We start from the raw sequence: 21,543 nt of genomic DNA on the forward strand, positions 1-21,543 counted from the left end.
ATGCTGCGGAGATTACTAAGCTTGGCTGCAATTGTTCCAGTACTGCTGTCCAAGCAGGGACAGGGGAGGTATTCGATTTTATTCCGTGGTCCCCAGAAAGGAGGGCACATTCCAGCCCATTCTAGATCTGCAAAAGGTGAACTTGGCTTTGTGGGTTCCGCGTTTTCACATGGAAACTTTGCGCAGTGCTAGCGGCAGTCTGCAGAGGGGAGTTCCTAGCATCCTTAGATTTATCAGAGGCCTACCTCCATATTCCCATTCGGGTGGACCATCAGAAGTTTTTACAGTTCATGGGACAGGGGCAGCACTTTAAGTTCTGGGCTCTCCCCTTCAGTTTAGCCACAGTGCCTCGAACCTTCATGAAGGTGATGGTGGTGGTGCTGGCAGCGGCAGCGGCCCTAAAACGAGAGGGGATTGTGGTCCATCCATATCTGGACCACTGGCTCATCAGGACAAAGTTGGAAGAAGAGTGCGGTTGCTCCATCCAGCGGATTATGGACAAGTTGAGATTGCTGGGTTGGGTGATAAATTTGGCAAAGAGTCATCTGCTTCTGACCCAGTCATTAGAATATTTGGGAGTGTGATTTGATACTCAGAGAGGCGCAGGGTGTTCCTGACCACAGACAGAGTAACAAAGTTACAGGTGCAAGTGACATGGCCATTACTTCTACCAGTACACAAAATCTGGGATTATGTGCAGGTCCTGGGCTCCATGGCTTCCACGTTGGTCTTGGTACCATGGGCTTTTGCTTACATGCAACCTTTGCAGAAGGCTCTCTTGTCCAGGTGGAATCTGTTATTGGAAGACTATAATCTGTCTTTGCCACTTCGAGAGGAATCCAGGTCCAGTCTCATGGTGGCTCTCTCGCCACAACTTGGAAAAGGGAGTGGATCTGGAGACTCTGGACTGGGTGATGGTGACCACAGATGCCAGCCTCAAGGATTGGGGGGTGGTCTTCCAGGGGCGGACAACTCAAGATCTTTGACAGTAGAGATGTCCTTGTCTATCAATCGCCTAGAGACAAGGATGGTCCACAGGGCCTTGGAGGCATTTCTGCCTTGGATCAAGAATCGGATGACGAGAATTTTCTCAGACAATGCGACGACGGTGGCATAAATCAGTCGTTAAGGAGGGATGAAGAGTTATGCAGTGGTTCTGGAGGCTCAACAGCTGTTTGCTTGGGTAGAACGTCATCTCAAGGGAATAGCCGTATCGCACGTGTGGGAGTGGACAACATGCAAGCAAATTTCCTAAGCAGGCAACAGCTAGATCCAGGGGAATAGGAGTTGTCCCCGGAAGCCTAGGATTGCATTTGTGACAGGTGGGGTGATCCCCAGTTGGACCTCATGGCTATAATTTGCAACGCCAAGATGGCTCAATTTTTCAGTCGCAGATGAGAAGCCGGGTTGGAGTAAATATATGCACTGGTGTGCCCATGGCTGTAAGAAGTCTTGCTATACGTGTTTCCTTCCTGACCAGTCATCGGCAGAGTCTTGTGAGAGAGACATATCTAGGGAAGGTTGTGCTAGTGGTGCTGGAGTGGCCGCATCAGCTGTGGTTCACGGATCTACTGTATCTCGCGATAAAAAGGATTCTCACAGGACAAGCGGGATGGTATCCTCACATATGGGTGACATCATCAGGATGGAGCCCAATCACGGAAAACTTCTGTCAAAGTTTCCAGAACTTTGACTGGCCCCTACTGGGCATGCCCAGCATGGCACTAACCCTGCAGCCAGCAGGGGTCCCCCTTCAGTCTTCTTTTTTCCGCGCAGCAGTAGCCTCGCGGTTTAGGAGCTCTGAACTGATTCCTGACAGGAATTTTCCTAACGGAATTAATTAAAAATACTTCGCCCCACAGGGGTCCCCCCTCTAGCTTTCTTCGACCGTGGTACTCCGCTAAGTTTTTTCACCGTTTTTCATCAGTTACCGTCGAGTTTGGCCCTCACGGCCTACTGGCCGTCGACCGTACCGCGGCTCAATTTTTCCATGGCCATGGCGTCGGGGTTTCGTCGGTGCCCGGACTGTACTCGCACCATGTCTATCACAGACCCTCATGGAGTCTGTGTTTTGTGTCTAGGCCATGAGCATGATGTCCTAACTTGCACCAAGTGTGCCCTCATGACACCTAAGGGTCGCAAAGCCAGAATGGAGAAGATGGGACTCCTCTTCTGTGCTCACACCCTGACGCCGTCCATCGCATCGATGTCCTCGGAACCGGCACTGTCGAAGTCGGTCTATCGACAACCGTCCGGTGACAGCCCGCCATCAACGTCTTCACGGCCATCGACTCCTGTACCTCCCCCTCAAGATCGAGGAGATCATAGGGAGAAGCATCGCCATCGGCATCGTAGGTCTCGGACCGTCGAGGGAGCGAAATCATCGACCTCGCCACCGTTGAAGAAGCCCCGTCCAGGAGCGGCACCGACCACTCCTGCGACCGGGACATCGAGGCCACCCTCACCCAATCGGGGTTTGGGAGTCACGATTCCGCCTGTAAAGGTGGTCCCTCCGACTGTGCCTCAGCCTCCCTCTTCCGTCACGGAGCTGGAGCTGATTGCCCCAGGTCTCCGGGAAGAACTGGACCGGCTGGTCTAGGAGGCCATCGACAAAGCGATGCAACGACTCCAGGTCCCTCTGGCACCGGCACCGAGAGTGGAACCGGTTACTGACCCGATTCCAGCAGCACTGGCTTCGCTGCTTTCCCGGATGGAGGCGCTCATGACTGCCCTTCCACTGGTGCTTCCCGGGTCTGTGATGGCTCCGGTGCCCTCCCCGATAACTGCTTCATCGGGAGGAGAAACACCGTTCCGCATTCCTCCTTCCGGGGTAGTGCCTCAGCCATCGATGCCATGCCCTCCCTCGCCACTGATTCACTCATCGGGGGTGATACGCACATCGGCGCCATCGATGCCGGCACCGATGCCCCCCAAGGTGTCCGCGGTGCCCTTGGCGATTCCTTCGATTTTTCTCGGAGCCTCAGCTGGGCCCTTTGGGTATCCAACCACCCTCTCGTCCTACAGGTCAACCTGTTGATCCTTATGACTCTTGGGGTGATGATACCTCCACAGACACCGATGATTTACCTTCACCTCCTTCTCCTACTGAAAGTAGAAAGCGTTCTCCTCCAGAGGACCTCTCTTTCATTAATTTTGTGAAGGAAATGTCTGAGATGGTCCCTTTTCAACTTCAGATGGAACAAGATGATAGGCACCAGATGATGGAGCTTCTCCAATTCCTGGATGCCCCTAAAGTGATCACCTCTATTCCCATTCATCAAGTTCTTCTTGATCTCCTTAAAAAGAATTGGGAAAATCCTGGATCCGTAGCCCCAGTACATAGGAAGGCTGACACTACTTATCTAGTACAGTCAGCCCCGGGTTTTCAAAAGTCTCAGCTTGACCACCACTCAGTTGTGGTAGAGTCAGCTCAGAAGAAGGCAAAAAGAACGAAGCCACACTCCTCTATCCCTCCTGTTAAGGAACACAAATTCCTAGACAATATTAGTCGACGAGTGTTCCAAGGGGCCATGCTCATCTCTAGAATTCCTGCTTACCAGCTGTAAATGACCCAATACAACAGGGTCATTTTCAAACAGATACAGGACTTCTCTGAAAATCTGCCTGACCAATTCAAAGAACATCTTCAAACCCTTGTCAGCAAGGGCTTTGAAGCAGGGAAACACGAAATAAGAACAGCTTACGATATCTTAGACACCTCCACTAGAGTGTCTGCGACTGCCATTTCGGCACGGCGTTAGGCCTGGCTCAAGTCTTCAGACCTTCACCCAGAAGTACAAGACAGGCTCTCTGACCTGCCTTGTATTGGTGACAATCTATTCGGTGAACAGATTCAGCAAATAGTGGCTGAGTTTAAGGATCATCATGAGACCCTCAAACAGCTCTCATCGATACCTTCTGACTTCCCGTCTAGACAGCCCTCCAAGAAGGACCCTAAGAAGTCTTTCTTCCGTCCAAGGAAGTAGTATCCTCCACCGACAAGGACCCGAGTGACGAAGACCTATCATAAATCCCAGCCTCGCCAGCCTCGCAAGCAAAAGTCACAAGCAGCTCCCCAACCGGGGCCTGCTTCAGGCTTTTGACTTTCACTTCGAGAGCAGCAGCCTGATCCCTCTGCCAGCCATACCAGTGGGAGGTCGACTATGCCACTTTCATGGAATGTAGCAAACCATCACAACCGACCAGTGGGTGCTGGCAATCATTGCTCAGGGTCACCATCTGAATTTTCTTGCTGTCCCATCGGACTCCCCGCCGTTACAAGTGTGGGGAGTATCCGATCACTCTGTCCTTCTGGAGCAGGAGGTCTCCCTTCTTCTCCAGTTAAGAGCAATAGAACCCGTTCCTCTTTCGCAGCAAGGCCTAGGGTTCTATTCCCGGTACTTTTTGATCCCCAAAAAATCCGGGGGCCTTCGTCCAATTCTGGACCTACGTGCCCTCAACAAGTACCTCCAGCGGGAAAAGTTCAAAATGGTAACCTTGGGCTCACTTCTACCTCTTCTACAAAGAGGAGACTGGCTCTGCTCTCTAGACCTCCAGGATGCATTCACCCACATTGCGATAGCTCCAGCTCAACGCAAGTACCTCCGGTTTTTAGTAGGCCCAAAGCACTACCAATACCGGGTGCTTCCATTCGGCCTAGCGTCAGCTCCACGAGTTTTTACCAAATGTCTCGTAGTTGTCGCAGCCTTCCTCCGGAAAGAAGATGTTCACGTCTACCCCTATTTAGACGACTGGTTAATCAGGGCCCCAACCCAGCAAGCAGCTCGATCGTCCCTGAATTTGACCCTACACACTCTAATTTCTCTAGGATTTCTCGTCAATTACGAGAAATCCTGTTTAGTCCCATCTCAAACCTTGTCTTTCATTGGGGCAGACTTGGACACTTTACAAGCAAAAGCCTTCCTACCTCAACAACGAGTTCAAACCCTCGTGTCTCTTGCTCACCAGTTGCAGTCTCAGTACACAGCGACTGCTCGGCAATTCCTTGTCCTTCTCGGACACATGGCGTCCTCAGTCCATCTCACTCCAATGGCCCGTCTGGCCATGAGAGTCATGCATTGGACTTTACGGTCACAATGGATTCAAGCGACTCAGTCTCTCTCAACCATTGTCCACATCACCGACGCACTCCGTCTGTCTCTCGCCTGGTGGAAAGATCAGAAAAATCTCCTCCAGGGACTACCTTTTCATCTCCCAGATCCTCAACTCATTCTCACCACCGACGCTTCCAACCTCGGCTGGGGAGCTCATGTAAACGATCTGCAGACACAAGGATCTTGGTCTCAAGAGGAATCCAAACACCAGATAAATTTCCTGGAGCTTCGAGCAATGCGATATGCTCTCAGAGCTTTTCAGGTGGCCATGTGGTACATCAACAAACAGGGAGGCACAGGCTCCTTCCTGCTGAGTCAGGAGGCCGCTCAGATTTGGGCGGAAGCGCTCTCCCACTCGATGTACCTCAGGGCAACCTACTTGCCAGGAGTGGACAATGTTTTGGCGGACAAACTGAGTCGTGTCTTCCAACCGCAAGAGTGGTCGCTCAATCCCTCGGTAGCGACCTCTCTCCTCCAACACTGGGGTTATCCCCAAATAGACCTCTTTGCGTCCCCTCAGAACCACAAAGTAGACAATTACTGCTCCCTCATTCGGAGCGAGCGCTCACAGCCCAGAGATGCATTCTCCCTCTCGTGGGCAGCCGGGCTGCTTTATGCATTCCCTCCGCTTCCTCTTCTCTCGAAAACTCTCGTGAAGCTCCGTCAGGACAAAGGAACCATGATCCTGATAGCACCTCACTGGCCATGCCAAGTGTGGTTTCCAATACTCCAGGATCTCTCCATCCGCAGGCACATTCCCTTGGGAAAGGACCCTCTTCTGATCACTTAGAACGACGGATGTCTATGCCATCCCAATCTTCATGCCTTGTCCCTGAAGGCATGGATGTTGAAAGGTTGATCCTTCAACCACTTAACCTTTCAGATTCGGTTTCTCGTGTCCTCATTGCTTCACGGAAGCCTTCCACAAGAAAGTCTTATTCCTATAAATGGAAAAGGTATACATCATGGTGTTCTTCACAGTCCCTTGATCCCTTTTCCTGTCCAATCCCGAGATTTTTGGACTATCTCTGGCATTTATCGGAATCCGGTCTAAAGACTTCTTCAATCAGAATGCATGTCAGTGCGGTAGCCGCTTTCCATAAAGGTGTCGGGGATACCCCTATATCACTGCAACCCCTCGTAACACGTTTTCTTAAAGGTTTGCTCCATATCAAGCCACCCTTACTTCCTCCGGCCCCTTCTTGGGACCTTAATTTGGTTCTTGGTAGGCTCATGAAACCTCCATTTGAGCCTCTTCACTCCTGTGACCTAAAATATCTCACATGGAAGGTGATTTTCCTTTTGGCTATCACTTCAGCTCGCAGGGTTAGTGAGTTACAGGCCCTAGTTACCTATCCACCTTTCACTAAACTCCTGCAGGACCGGGCGGTACTCCGCACTCACCCTAAGTTTTTGCCTAAGGTAGTTTCGGAGTTTCACATTAATCAATCCATCATACTACCTATCTTCTTTCCCAGGCCCCACTCCAACCCAGGGGAACAGGCTCTGCATACCCTCGACTGTAAACGGGCTCTAGCGTTCTACCTAGACCGTACAGTTGCCCACAGGAAGAGCACTCAGTTATTCGTCTCTTTCCATCCCAACAAATTAGGGCAGCCTGTGGGTAAACAGACTCTTCCTCCTGGTTGGCGGACTGCATATCTTTTTGCTATCAGCAAGCAGGCATTCCTTTCCAAGACCGTGTTAAAGCACACTCGGTGAGGGCCATGGCGACTTCAGTAGCACACCTACGATCGGTGCCACTTCCTGACATTTGCAGCGCTGCCACCTGGAGCTCACTCCACACTTTCGCAGCCCACTATTGCTTGGACAAAGCCGGAAGACAAGATTCCATCTTTGGCCAATCTGTCCTGCGTAACCTGTTTCCAACGTGACGTACCAACACCCTTCCGCCTGCCCGGTGGGGTGCGGATGCCCTCTACCAAATTCCACCCCAGTTGTTGCACGCCGTTGGGTACATTTGGTGCATGTTCGGACATCCTCAGCTCGGTACTCACCCATATGTGAGGACTACCATCCTGCTTGTCCTGTGAGAAAGCAAGTGTTGCTTACCTGTAACAGGTGTTCTCACAGGACAGCAGGATGTTAGTCCTCACGAAACCCGCCCGCCACCCCGCGGTGTTGGGTTCGTAATGCTTTATTGTTTGTTTTTTTTCGGCACTGCCTGTAGATATAAAATAAGACTGAAGGGGGACCCCTGCTGGCTGCAGGGTTAGTGCCATGCTGGGCATGCCCAGTAGGGGCCAGTCAAAGTTCTGGAAACTTTGACAGAAGTTTTCCGTGATTGGGCTCCATCCTGATGATGTCACCCATATGTGAGGACTAACATCCTGCTGTCCTGTGAGAACACCTGTTAGAGGTAAGCAACACTTCCTTTCTCAGTTGGCTTATCTGCCAAGGGTTCTTCGACAAGGACCTATATTCTCGGATTGGGAGGATCGCTTTTGTCTCGTGGCTTGGCTTTTGAGAGACTGCGATTGCTTCTAAAAGGATGCTCCAAACCAATTATTTTCACATTTCTCCAGGCTAAGAAGCCTTCTACTTCTCTGGCATACGTCAGGGTCTGGAAGATGTTTGAGTCTTGGTGTTTGGAGCAGTGGCTAGATCCCCTAAATGTGGACATGCCTCACATTTTTGCCTTTTAACAGCAGGGGTTGTCAAAGGGCTGTCCTATAGCTCGCTCCATGTACAGGTATCAGCTTTGGGTTGGCTCATGGGAAAGTTGTGGGGGAGTTCTTTGGCCTCTCATCCTGATGTCATTCAAATTCTAAAGGGAGTAAAGCATTTCTGTCCTCTGGTACGGAAATTATGTCCAGATTGGAATCTCAATTTGGTTCTGTGAGTGCTCTGTGGGCCTCCATTTGAGCCTTTAAGGGGTGCATCGGTAAAGGACCTGACCTTGAAGCAGTGTTTCTGGTAACCATTTGTTCAGCCAGATGGATTTCAGAACTTCAGTCTCTGTCCTGCAGAGACCTTTTTTTGCATATTTCAAATGACATGCATATTTCACACGACATGCATATGGTCCCCTCCTTTTTACTAAAGGTTTCCTCTTTTCATGTGAATCAGACGGTGGAACCTCCAGCCTTTATGGAGTGGTCTAGAGAGTCACCGCAGGCAAAAGAACTTTATCTATTGGATGTGCGTCAGACTCTGTTACAGTATCTTAAGGTCACTAACAGTTTTCGGCAGTTGGATCATCTCTTTGTGTCGTTTGGTGGAGTGAAGAAAGGAGATAAAGTCTCTAAAGCCATGTTTCTGAAGGAGACCGTTTGCTCCACTTATACTTGTAGGAGTCGAGAAATTCAGGTAAGACTGCATGTGCATTCTACTAAGGCACAGGCAGTCTCCTGAGCGGACTGTCAGTTGGTGTTGCCCCAGGAGATATGCAGAGCCGCGACGTGGTCTTCACTTCATACTTTCACCAAGCATTACCGATTGGATGTTCAGGCGCAGGAAGATGTGACTTTTGGTGAGAGTGTGTTGTGTGGGGGTCTTTCGGGTTCCTGCCCAGCCTAAGGGTGCTTGGGTACATCCCATTTGTCTGTATTGATCTGGGTATGAACAGGAAAGGAAAACTGGTTTTTATCTGCTAATTTTCATTCCCTTAATACCACAGATCAGTCCAGAGACCTATCCCCTTACTGCCAAAAGACTGAATTTTCCATATTTGGAATCTTATGTCAGAATTTTTAAGACTGTAAATAGGTTGAGAGGCTAAGGTTAAGTAGTTATCAGTTTTTTTTTTCTTGGAAGTGGGGGAGGTGCCAGTTCTGGGGGGCTCCACCCTGAGTAGCTGTTCGCCTTGGATGGGAGAAGATTTCTATACATTGGCTTGGGTAAGCTCAATACTGAGGGACTGCAGGTGGCACTCTTGGATATATAGCAGTGCCGTAAAGTATTTGTTCTCTGCCTCCATCTGCTAGTAGGGATGCAAAACCCACTTGTCTTGACTGATCTGTGGTATTACAGGAATGAAAATAAGCCGGTAAGAATCAATTTTCCTATTCCAGATGAATATGCAGTAAATGAAATTTTGCTTTCCTGGTCTTGGGATCATTTCTGCACTTCATTACCAAGTGCCATTTTATAACATTGTTTTTTTTTTCTCTTAACGTGCACTGATCCACCTCTCCCAGGCACTCGATTTAATATTTAAATGGACTGTCACAGTAGAAAGGAGGCACTAGAGAAAATTTTACGTCCCTAGCACCTCCTCGGCATCATTCGCCCAGGAGAGGTGGCTGTCAGTGGCTTAGGAAAACGGTTGCTCAATTTTACGAGCGTCTTTTTTTCCTAACCTGTGCGCAGCTATGGGTTAGGAAAATGGATGCTCATTAATTAAGCGTCCATTTCCCTAACCTGACCACTGACGACAGGGTTGTTTTTTTTTTATTTTAATTTTTTTAGTTCTCCATTTTTAGGTTCCTCCAACTTATTGCTACGATATTAAGTCAGGGGAACTACAGAAAGGCAGTATTTTCTGCTTATTCTGTAAACTTTTGGGGCTCCTCAATTAACGCCTGGTCCAGGGCACTTTTTTGTTTGCATCGGGAGGGGTGTGGGGGGTAATATCTAATAGCCTCATCGACATGAATTTACATGTGATGAGCACTATTAGCTTCGTGCTTGTTTGGACGTGCATTTTGGATGTGCTAATTCCCTTATCCCTGTACTACGTGGATCAGTCCAGACCGTGGGTTGAGCCTCCTGTCCAGCAGGTGGAGACAGACCAAAACTGTGAGGGTATCCTATATCAGGACATAGACTAACCTACACCCCTTCAGTATTCGTCTGTCTCCAGTAGGTGCAGGCAGCTGAACCTACGGTTCCCCTTCTTCTTCCCTTAGTTTCCCTGAGGGGATTTTCTTTAATTTTGGTCTGGATCAAGCAAGTATTAAATTCTTGTTTAAAAAAAAAAAAAAAGAGGACTTTGAAAGTTTTCTCCCTTTATTTCCTCACAGAGAGAGTTCGGTCTCTTCGCTCTGCTGGGAGCCTGGGGGGGGTTGCCCATCCTAGGCCCCCTTTTCCTGGTGACCATTTGGGGTGATACTGGTGGCCCAGTCCCTCCCCCATCATCTAGCTGTCCACTGTAAAACAGTACCCTCTCAGGGAGTGGTTTTCCCCTGGCTTAGCTGAGCAGTTTAAAAAAAAAAAAAAAAAAAAAGGTACAAGTAGGGCTGCATTTGTTACTTTTTAAGAACTGTGGACAGCTCCAGCAGCGTGCAGAATTCAGTCGCTGCCTCTGCTGACCGACTTCAGCCCTGCACAGCTCAGCTGTTTTTACTTTTTTAGCGATTTTTTTTTTTCCTTCAGCGCTGATGCCCCATTCCAGCGCCTGTAAAACATGTGGAGAGTCTGCCACACGTTTTTCTCACGGAGGTCTCTGTTCAGGGTGCCTACTGGGTGGGGAGGGGCCCTCATCGGTCCCCTCACCCACAGCGACCCGGGGGCGAGTTCCCCGCCGCGTGGCCAGGCCATTCCCGGCCCGGAAAACCGCGGGAACGGCGGACATCTTGGAAGTAGGCTCAAATGCAGAATCGGATGTGCAGGAGAAAGGTGAGCCTGATTTTTTTAGTTTCTCCTCTGGATTCGAGTCCCCCTCATGCCCCAGAGGGGGTCCTGACCTTTCCCTACCCCCCACCTCCTACCCCTACCCCCCCCCCCCCCCCCCCCGGGAAGTCTAAGTCTTGTTTCTCCGTTGAGTTTGTGCTTCTTATGCACAAGTCCTATTTAGCCAGCTTACAGCAGGAGGAAGATCCATCCCTGGACCCCCCCCCCCCCCCCCCCCCAAAAACAAAAACCCGCAAATTTCTCCTCTGCAACCTTCGAAGATGCCGGAGGACCAAGCCTCGGTTAGGGTGGTCCCGGGGGTCCCGCCGCCTCCAGATCCGCCACAGCCACCGCCGGTCCCAATTCCAGATCCAGATGTTGACCCGCTGCTTCCTAACCCCCCCCCCCTCGAGGGGGACGATCCTCGGGTGCTACGCTGATTTCAAAAGGAGGAACTAGAACCGCTCATTCCCTGTACGTACCGGATCAGTCCAGACTCCTGGGTTATGCCTCCGCACCAGCAGGTGGAAATAGAGCAAAACTTGACAAGGTCCACTCTATATACCAGGGTGCCACCCACAGCCTGTCAGTATTTCTCTGTTTCCAGCAGGTGGTATGGGTGCATAGCTCACAGCCTGGATAGGGAAAATATTTAAAGGAAGAGGGCTAGCAATTTTGAGAATTAGATAGGCAGGTTCTTGGTTCTTGCTGTTTCTTTTTCTTGCTGGCTCAATTAAGTTTTCAAAAAAAAAAAAGTCTTCTGTTTCTTTCAGGAGGAAGAAACGGTTGGTGCTCCCAGGAGGCTGCCAGGCCCTGAGAGGGCCATCCCTCCTGGTAGAGCAGATTGCTGGGGCTAAGGGTCGAGGACCCCACTTTCCAGAGCCCAGCCGGGGTGATACCGGGGAACCCGGCTCACTCACCCCAGCCAGACCATTCAGCACTTGTCGGGGGACAGCGCCGGTGAGTTCTTTGCCAAAAAAAAAAACCAAAAACCTTTTCTCCTTCGCGGCGATTCTCTGACTTTGCAGGTTTTGTTTATTTTTATTTCTTTCCCCTCCCCCCTTCGCGGAAAGCGTTTCGTGGGTTTTTTCGAGGCCTTCTTCAGGACTAGCAGGGGCAGGCATGCCACGTGGTGCGGCCTGCACAGCCTGTGGGTCCGGCAGCGCGCGCCTCTCCCGGGATGGGCTGTGCTTGGCCTGCATCCCGGGGGGCGAGGGACCGTCGGGGGCAATTCTGGGGGTGTTGGTACGGCGGACGTCCTTTTCGATCGCGGTGGGTGATCACTGCGGACGTCCGTTTCGATCGCGGTGGGTGATCACTACGGACGCGAGTCTCTCCGGTTGGGGGGCGGTCTGATTGCGGCACTCTGTGCAGGGGTGCTGGTCCATGACAGAGTCGCGCTGGTCGATCAATTGCCTGGAGACTAGGGCAGTGCTTCTGGCATTACAGGCTTTTCTGCCCCTGGTCTTGGGGAAGTTGGTCAGAATCTTGTCGGACAATGCGACCACCGTGGCCTATATCAATCATCAGGGGGGAACCCGGAGCCGTCCAGTGGCCTTAGAAGCTCGCCTACTAATTCAGTGGGCAGAGAGGCATCTTCTCCACATTGCCGCGTCCCACATCGCAGGTGTAGACAACATTCAGACAGACTTTCTGAGTCGTCATCAACTCGACCCAGGCGAGTGGGAACTGGCAGACGTCACATTCCAGCTCATCTGCGACAGATGGGGGCGACCGGCCATGGATCTGATGGCGACTTTTCTGAATGCCAAGGTGCCGTGCTTCTTCGCCCGCCGCAGAGATCATCCCACGGAGGTTGTCCTTGTGGCTCTGGAGTGGCCGCGAAGGCCTTGGTTTGCGGACCTGGTCAATCTGGCATTGGAAGCGCCGCTCCGTCTACCGCCGATACCGAATCTTCTACATCAGGGACCCATCTGTTTCGATCAGGCAGATCGCTTTTGTCTAACGGCATGGCTTTTGAAAGGCACCGTCTGAAAGGTAAAGGTTATTCGGACGCGGTGGTAGCCACCCTCCTACGTTCTCGCAAGGTGTCGACTTCTCTGTCCTATATGCGAGTGTGGAAGGACTTTGAATCCTGGTGTGTTACTAGGTTGGTCCGGCCTACCCGGGCTACCATTCCCGATATCTTGTCTTTTCTGCAGGCTGGCCTGGCGAAGGGGCTGTCCTGTAGTTCCTTACGGGTTCAGGTGGCGGCTCTAGGTTGTCTACGAGGTTTCGTGGATGGGCGGTCATTAGCTTCCCATCCTGATCTGATACGTTTCTTAAAGGGAGCAACTCATTTGCGCCCTCCAATCGTGTCACCCTGTCCTTCCTGGAACTTAAATCTGGTGCTCAGGGTCCTGTGTAAGCCCCCCTTTGAACCACTGAAGAGGGCCACCTTGAAGGATCTCACGTTGAAAGCAGTATTTCTGGTGGTGATCACTTCCGCCAGGAGGGTTTCGGAACTTCAGGCCCTTTCATGTAGGGAACCTTTCCTATGGATCTCTGAGTCTAGGGTCTCTCTCCGGACTGTCCCTTCTTTCCTTCCCAAGGTGGGGTCGGTGTTTCATCTGAATCAGTCGGTAGATCTTCCAGCTTTTGCTCATCTCATTAGCTCGGATACGTCTTCCAAGGACCTGAAGAAGTTGGACGTGCACAGAGTCCTCTTGTGCTACCTTGAGGTTACAAATGCCTTCCGGACTTCGGATCATCTCTTCGTCCTTTGGAACGGTCCTAAAAAGGGCAATATGGCATCTAAGACGTCCATATCGCACTGGTTGAAGGAAACAATCAATTCTGCTTATCTCTTGGGAGGTCGTCCCATGCCTTTGGGGCTAAAGGCACACTCTACGTGGTCTCAGGCGGCGTCCTGGGTGGAGTGTCAGCAGATCTCACCACTAGAGATCTGTCGGGCATCAATGTGGAAATCGTTGCACACGTTTGCGCGTCATTATCGCTTGGACATGCAGGATTCCAGAGAGGGAAATTTTGGAGCAGGCATCTTGAGAGCGGGCCTCTCCGTTTCCCACCCTAAGTAGTGAGCTCTGGTACATCCCAGGAGTCTGGACTGATCCGGTACGTACAGGGAAAAGAAAATTAGGTCTTACCTTCGTTAATTTTCGTTCCTGTAGTACCAAGGATCAGTCCAGAGTTCCGCCCAGTTCTGCAGTATGTTCGGAGAATCCGCTGTGTTAGACGAAAGGTTTTTGCAGTTGACAGGCATTGTCAATTCGGTTTTTTCTTTCCGTTCGTGTTGTCTGGGTCTGGTTCTTGGGGGAAGTGACCCGAGGGTTCCCTGGTTGATCTTCGTGTACATAGTTTAGTTACATGGGGAATATCCACTGCTTTGACATTGAGTAATACTGTCAGACTGTGGGTGGCACCCTGGTATATATAGTGGAGCTTGTCAAGTTTTGCTCTGTTTCCACCTGCTGGTGCGGAGGCATAACCCAGGAGTCTGGACTGATCCTTGGTACTACAGGAACGAAAATTAACGAAAGTAAGACCTAATTTTCTTTTCCCTTCATTTTGTATCAACTTGAAATTAAGTTGCCCCCGGCGGATACGGTTACAGCCACAATGCCTGCCAACATGGACCTGGTCCTGGCGGGACTTAGGGCTCTTCCATGTACTTTTCCTTTTCACCCTATGCATAAGCTGATGCTCCTTAGGGAATGGGAGTCCCCTGAGGCGGGACTCTGAGTGGGGAGGGCTATGGACATGTTCTACCCCCTTCCTGAGGACTGCTTGAATCTACTTAAGATACCCAAGGTAGATTCCTCTGTCACGGCGGTTACCAAACACACCACGATCCTGGTGGTTGGGGCTACGGCTCTAAAGGATGTCCAGGACCACAAGTTTGAATTTTACCTCAAACGCATATTTGAGGTCCTGTCCTTGGGAGTTGGGTGACAATCTGCGGCAGTCTCATGCAGCGGGCAAGCCTCAGGTGGGTTCAACAATTACTCAGTACCCAAGACCTCCCATCTGCAGAGGCGGAGCAGGCAGATTGCTTGGAGGGAGCGATTGCGTATGGGACGGGAACCCTGTACGATCTTCTGCGAGTGCAAGCCAAGGCAATGGTCTTTGCGGTCTCGGCCAAGCGCCTCCTCTGGCTAAGAAATTGGTCTGCGGACGCCTCTTCCAAAGCGCAGTTGGGAACCCTTCCCTTCAAGGGCCAGTTGCTTTTTTTGTGAGGACCTAGAGCAACTTATCAAATCTGTGGGAGAAAATAAGGTTCATAAGTTCCCGGAGGACTGGCCGAAACAGTCTAAGTCCTTCTTACCCTCTCGCACTAGATTTAGGGGGCAACGCCGTTTTTCCACCAGAGCAAGGGGATTGTTCCCGAGGGGTAATGCTTCCCGATCTCAATCCTGGCCTCATTCCTTTCAGGGACGTCGGCCTTTCAGGGATAGTAGCCAGCAACACTCGGTCACCAAGTCCTCCTGTCAATGAGATGGGACTGGCTCATTCCTCCATTCGAGACTTAGGTGGACTACTGTCCCAGTTTCTTGGGGAATGGGCCACCATAACAATGGATCAGTGGGTCCTAGAGGTGATAGAAAAAGGCTACGCATTAGAATTTGCTTGAGACCTACCGGATCTTCACCTGATCTCCCCCTGCGGAAGTCAAAAGAGGCATGCGGTCCAACAAACCCTGTGCAGGCTGCTGGAACTGGGGGCCATAGTCCCAATCCCAGTGGAAGAACAAGGGTCCGGCCAATATTCCATCTACTTCGTCGTGCCCAAAAAGGAGGGCTCCTTTCGTCCAATTTTGGATCTCAAGCGCGTCAACCGGGCTCTCAAGGTTCCCCATTTTCGGATGGAAACCTTGAATGCTGTGATAGTGGCAGTTCGATCCGGAGAATTCTTGGCCTCGCTTGATCTGATGGAGGCCTACTTACACATCCCGATTCGCTGCGATCACCAGCGGTATCTTCGGTTCGAGATACTGGGCCAAGATTTTCAGTTTCGAGCACTCCCCTTCGGTCTTGCCATGGCGCCGCACACTTTCACCAAGGTAATGGTGGTAGTGGCGGCCACCCTGCGTCGAGACGGAGTCCTATTCCATCCTTACCTGGACGATTGGCTCATCCGGGCCAAATCAAAGTCTCTTTGCCAGCTGGCGGTCAGCAAGGTCCTGTCGTGTCTGACCTCTCTGGGGTGGGTCATCAACTTTCCCAAGAGCAAGCTTCAACCCTCCCAGACATTGGAATTCCTGGGGGCGCGATTCGACACTCGAATAGGCAGGGTATTTCTTCCAGAGGACCGATCGCTCAAACTCAGGGGCCAAGTGTGCAATTTTCTCTCTCTTGCCCTGCCAATGGCCTGGAATTATCTCCAGGTTCAGGGGTTCATGGCCTCCACTATCGATCTGGTCCCCTGGGCTTTTGCGCATATGTGTCAGTTACAGAAAGCCTTGTCATCCCGCTGGAAACCGATATCGGAACAGTTTCAGATGCCCCTGCCGCTCTCCGAGTCTTCTGTCGCAGAACTGCAGTGGTGGCTATCGCCTGCCCATCTTCAGAAGGGGATGTCCCTTCTGACATCGCAGTGGATCATGGTAACAATGGATGCCAGCCTCTCCAGCTGGGGAGCTGTATGCCAGATCCAGTCTGCTCAGGGGTATTGGTCTCCAACCTAATCTTGCTGGCACATCAATCGACTGGAAGCTCGAGCGGTCCAACTGGCTCTCAAGGCCTTCCTTCCCCTACTCCTCCACAAGGTGGTGTGGGTCCTGTCTGACAATTCCACCACTGTAGCCTACATCAATCGACAAGGGGGCACCAAGAGTCGCCTAGTCACTCTGGAAGCCAGCAGGCTCTTCGCATGGGCGGAACGTCACGTAGAACACTTAGCGGTGTCCCATATTGCGGGGAAGGAGAAAGTTCAATGGATTTCCTCAGTCGCCAGAGGTTAGACCCAGGCGAGTTGGAATTGTCAGATGCAGTGATGAACCTGATCATCCTCAGGTGGGGTCCCCCTCACTTGGATCTGATGGCCACTATGAGCAATGCGAAAGCTCCTCGGTTCTTCAGCTGCAGACTGGAACATTGGGCGGAAGGAGTGGATGCCCTGGTCCTTCCCTGGCCCCGCGACATTATACTGTACATGTTCCCTCCCTGGCCGTTAGTGGGCAAAGTACTCTGAAGAATCGAGCTTCATCGTGGGCCTGTCATTCTAGTGGCTCCGGAATGGCCTCACAGACCGTGGTTTGCGGACCTCGTGAATCTAGCCACGGACGGTCCCCTACACCTCGGTCATCTTTCCCATCTTCTTCGGCAGGGTCCCGTATTTTTTGATCAGGCGGATCACTTCTGTCTAGCAGCCTGGCTTTTGAACGGCAGAGATTGAGAAAGAAGGGATATAAGGAAGAAGTTATATCCACTCTATTGTGGGCCACGAAGTATGGAAGGTTTTTGAAAATGCATATGTCGCCTCGGGTATCTCAGCTCGTAAGGCTCCGTTTTCCCAGGTCCTTTCTTTTCTCCAGAACGGTCTCGCCAAGGGGTTGTTGTTCAGTTCCTTGCGAGTGCAGGTTTCCGCTCTCTGTTCCCTCTTAGGCACCATTGATGGTTATTCAGTGGCGGCTCATCCGGATGTTGTCCGTTTCCTCAAGGGAGCCAAGCACTTGAATCCTCCGGTCCGGGTTACTTGTCCCTCGTGGAGTCTTAACTTGGTTCTCTGGGTTCTCTGTGAAACTCCTTTTGAGCCTTTAAGGAGGGTTATGCTCAAGGATTTGACTCTCAAAACCGTTCTCTTGGTATCCATTTGTTCAGCCAGAAGAATCTCAGAGCTCCAAGCGTTGTCATGCAGAGAGCCTTTTTTACGTTTCTCAGATTCAGGGGTATCCCTTAAGATGGTACCCTCCTTCTTGCCAAAGGTCGTGTCTTCTTTTCATGTCAATCAGTCCGTGGAACTTCCGGATATTTCTTCGTCAGAAGTAGCAAATACAGCTGGGGGTGATCTGCGGTGCCTCAATGTGAAACTGGTCTTGCTGTGTTACCTTCAGGTTACAAATGAGATCCGGGTCTCTGACCACTTGTTTGTTCTGTGGAGTGGGCCAAATAAAGGTAATAAGGCTTCCAAGGCCACTATCGTGCGTTGGCTAAAGGAGGTCATTGCGTCTGCTTACATCTGTAAGGGTCGGCCCGTGCTGGAAGGCTTAAAAACTCATTCCTTATGGTTTCAGGCTACTTCTTGGGCAGAGAGTCAATCGAAATATGTAGGGCAGCTACTTGGAAATATGTAGGGCAGCTACTTGGAAATCCCTGCATACTTTTGCTCGTCATTACCATCTGGATGTGCAGGCTCCAGTTTTTGGCTCCTTCGGACGGCAGGTTCTTCGAGCAGGACTATCTCGGTCCCACCCTGTTTAGGGAAGCTTTGGTACATCCCACGGTCTGGACTGATCCAGGTACGTACAGGGAAATGAAAATTGGTTCTTACCTGCTAATTTTCGTTCCTATAGTACTAGGGATCAGTCCAGACACCCGCCCATACTAGATCTGATACGTCCGCTCGAATGTTCTGTCTTTTTCTACAGCTTTTTTAAATTATCTGATTTGTTGTCTACTATTACTAAAGGCACCGGAAGCATCTAACAGATGAAAATAAAATTGTATGCAAGAGCGTTTTTATTCATACAGAATCCTTTCAATTGTTCACTTGTTCAATTTGTTAGTTTTTTCTTATTGCTTGCTTGATTTTGGTCTGTCTCCACCTGCTGGACAGGATGCTCATCCTACGGTCTGGACTGATCCGTGGTACTACAGGAACGAAAATTAGCAGGTAAGAACCAATTTTCCTATTGCATGGGTTTTTTTGGATGTGCATCCAAAACGTGTGTCCAAACACCGGTAAAGTCATGCGCTCAACTGAGCTCACTGTATTGCATCAGCCTGAAGATGCTTTACAAGTTCAGCAATTACAAGAAAGCAGCAAATTAGAAGTGGTCTGAAGAGACTGCATGTTGAATAGATACAAAACCATGTAAGTTCAGGAACAGACTGAAGCACCTTTTTCAAGAAATATTGATTAAGGTATAAAAAGTGAACTTTGCCAGTGAGTCCTATTACTTTTGGTAAAAACTCTTTTTCTTTAGTTTAAATCTAGTTAAAGAACAGAACATGGGTCTAATAGAAAAATTAAAGCTTGTGACTGAATCGGTGCTGAGTGTAGAAGAAAAATCTTTTCGGATGGAAGAAATACTAAAGGAGGAACAACAAACAGTTACAGTATGTGACCTTTTATGTGTTTTATTCAAATAAACAGCCTTTTCAGTACTCAGGCAGATGTGGAGCAACATGGGCTGATGTCATTCCACTGCACCGAGATATGGTCTGTTTTTACATTTACTTTTCACACTTAATTGTATTTATTGCCCTTATTTCAAGGTTTACAGAAGTGTTAAAGGCAACACTTAGTGAAGAAAGAGAATAAAGAAATGGTCAATATTTAATTGCTTTGTATAGAGAAAAGTAAGCAACATTGCATTACAAATAGATCATCCAGTAAATCTATCACAGAATAACTATACAATCAGAATAGTTCTGTTTTCTTAAATGTGCATCTAAAGGAGTAAGACAGAAGTGAATGGCAGTAAGTATTCCAAGGAAAGGTAATACACTTAAGTTGTTGGTATAAATGACAGGCTGATTGAATGAAGTGTGCTATACGCAGTCGCACATGTCATTGGTGAATAGGCCTCTTGGAAATAATGGAAATAACATGAACTTTAGTGGCTCACCCTAATTCTAGAACATAAGAACATAAGAAATTGCCATTCTGAGTCAGACCAAGGGTCCATCAAGCCCAGCATCCTGTTTCCAATAGTGGCCAATCCAGGCCAGAAATACCTGGCAAGTACCCAAAAACTAAGTATATCCCATGCTGCTGAAGCTAGTAATAGCATTGGCTATTTTCTAAGTCAACTTGATTAATAGCAGGTAATGGACTTCTCCTCCAAGAACTTATTCAAACCTTTTTTAAACCCAGCTATACTAACTGCACTAAGCACATCCCCTGGCAACAAATTCCAGAATTTAATTGTGCGTTGAGTGAAAAATAATTTTCTCTAATTAGTTTTAAATGTGCTACATGCTAACTTCATGGAGTGCCCCCAGTCCTTCTATTATCTGAAAAAGTAAATAATCGATTCATATTTACCCGTTCTAGATCTCTCATGATTTTAAAGACCTCTATCGTATCCCCCCTCGGCCGTCTCTTCTCCAAGCTGAACAGCCCTAACCTCTTTAGTCTTTCCTCATAGGGGAGCAGTTCCATCCCCTTTATCATTTTGGTCTCCCTTCTCTGTACCTTCTCCATCACAACTATATCTTTCTTGAGATGCGGTGACCAGAATTGTACACAGTATTCAAGGTGCGGTCTCACATTGGAGCGATACAGAGGCATTATGACATTCTCCGTTTTATTCACCATTACCTTCCTAATAATTCCTAACATCCTGTTTGCTTTTTTGACTGCCGCAGCACACTGAGCCGCCTAGATCTCTTTCCTGGGCGGTAGCTCTTAACATGGAACCTAACATCATGTTCCATGATGTTAGGTTCCATGTTATTCCATGGGTTATTATTCCCTATATGTATCACCTTGCACTTATCCACATTAAATTTCATCTGCCATTTGGATGCCCAATTTTCCAGTCTCATAAGATCCTCCACAATCCACTTGTGATTTAACCACCCTGAATAATTGTGTATCATCTGCAAATTTTATTACCTCACTCGTCGTATTCCTTTCCAGATCATTCATAAATATATTGAAAAGCACGGGGTCATAGTACAGATCCTTGAGGCACTCCACTGTATTCCCTTTTCCACTGAGAAAACTGTTCATTTAATCCTACTCTCTGTTTCCTGTCTTTTAGCCAGGACATCGCCACCTATCCCATGACTTTTTACTTTTCCTAGAAGCCTCTCATGAGGAACTTTGTCAAATGCCTTCTGAAAATCCAAATACACTTACCTCCACTGGCTCACCTATATCTACATGTTTATTAACCCTTTTAGAAAAGTGAAGCAGATTTGTGAGGCAAGACTTCCCTTGGGTAAAGCCATGCTGACTTTGTTTCCATTAAACTATGTCTTTCTATATGTTCTGTGATTTTGATCTTTAGAACACTTTCCAGTATTTTTCCCAGCACTGAAGTCAGGCTAACTGGTCTGTAGTTTCCCAGATTGCCCCTGGAGCCCTTTTTAAATATTGGGGTTACATTGGCCACCCTCCAGTCTTCAGATACAAAGGATGATTTTAATGATAGATTACAAATTTTAACTAAGAGATCTGACATTTCATTTTTGAGTTCCTTCAGATCTATTAGTTAAAATGTGTAACCTATCATTAAAATCATCCATTGTACCTGAAGACTGGAGGGTACATGTGGTCATGCTGTCTCGAAAGCTGTAGATGCTATCCAGGTTCATGATGCCTTAAAGTTGCTGTCTTGAAATTGAGGTCCCTCTGCATTTCTTTAATTCATACATTTTTGGAGCTGGCAGTTTCCTTCTGTTCCTTTGGGGCTTCCAGCTCAATTGGAACCAGGGCCAATAGCCTTCATTTGCCACTCCCTTAGCGCAAGTCATTGCAGGACAGAACTGAGATAAAGGCCATGTACCAGGGCTTCTTCTGAAACCCTGTAGTCATAGGTGCTAAATCCAGCCATTAGGTGTCTCCATTTCATGTTGACTGTGACTCCCCTCACCCCAACCAGGGGTTGCTTCTAAAGCATCCCCATTTCTGGCAGATCCAAACAGCGGAAGAACTGAGCTGGGAGTCCCACCCAGTTCCATTTGCATGCCACCGAGCTTCCAGCCTGGCCCTTGTGCAGCCTTTA

The 21,543-nt window shown here is 49.3% G+C and overlaps 1 protein-coding gene across 1 annotated transcript in view; it reads left to right on the forward strand.

Moving 5' to 3' along the window:
- CCDC39 (coiled-coil domain containing 39) overlaps positions 1-21,543 on the forward strand; it is a 294,107-nt gene that overhangs the window by 58,308 nt on the left and 214,256 nt on the right. The window contains exon 9 of the mRNA XM_029616381.1: positions 18,793-18,925. Coding sequence (XP_029472241.1) covers positions 18,793-18,925 — 133 coding nt within the window. The remainder of the gene's footprint in view (positions 1-18,792; positions 18,926-21,543) is intronic.

This window comes from Rhinatrema bivittatum, chromosome 9 (assembly GCF_901001135.1).
Source record: "Rhinatrema bivittatum chromosome 9, aRhiBiv1.1, whole genome shotgun sequence".
NCBI classification, from domain to species: domain Eukaryota; kingdom Metazoa; phylum Chordata; class Amphibia; order Gymnophiona; family Rhinatrematidae; genus Rhinatrema; species Rhinatrema bivittatum.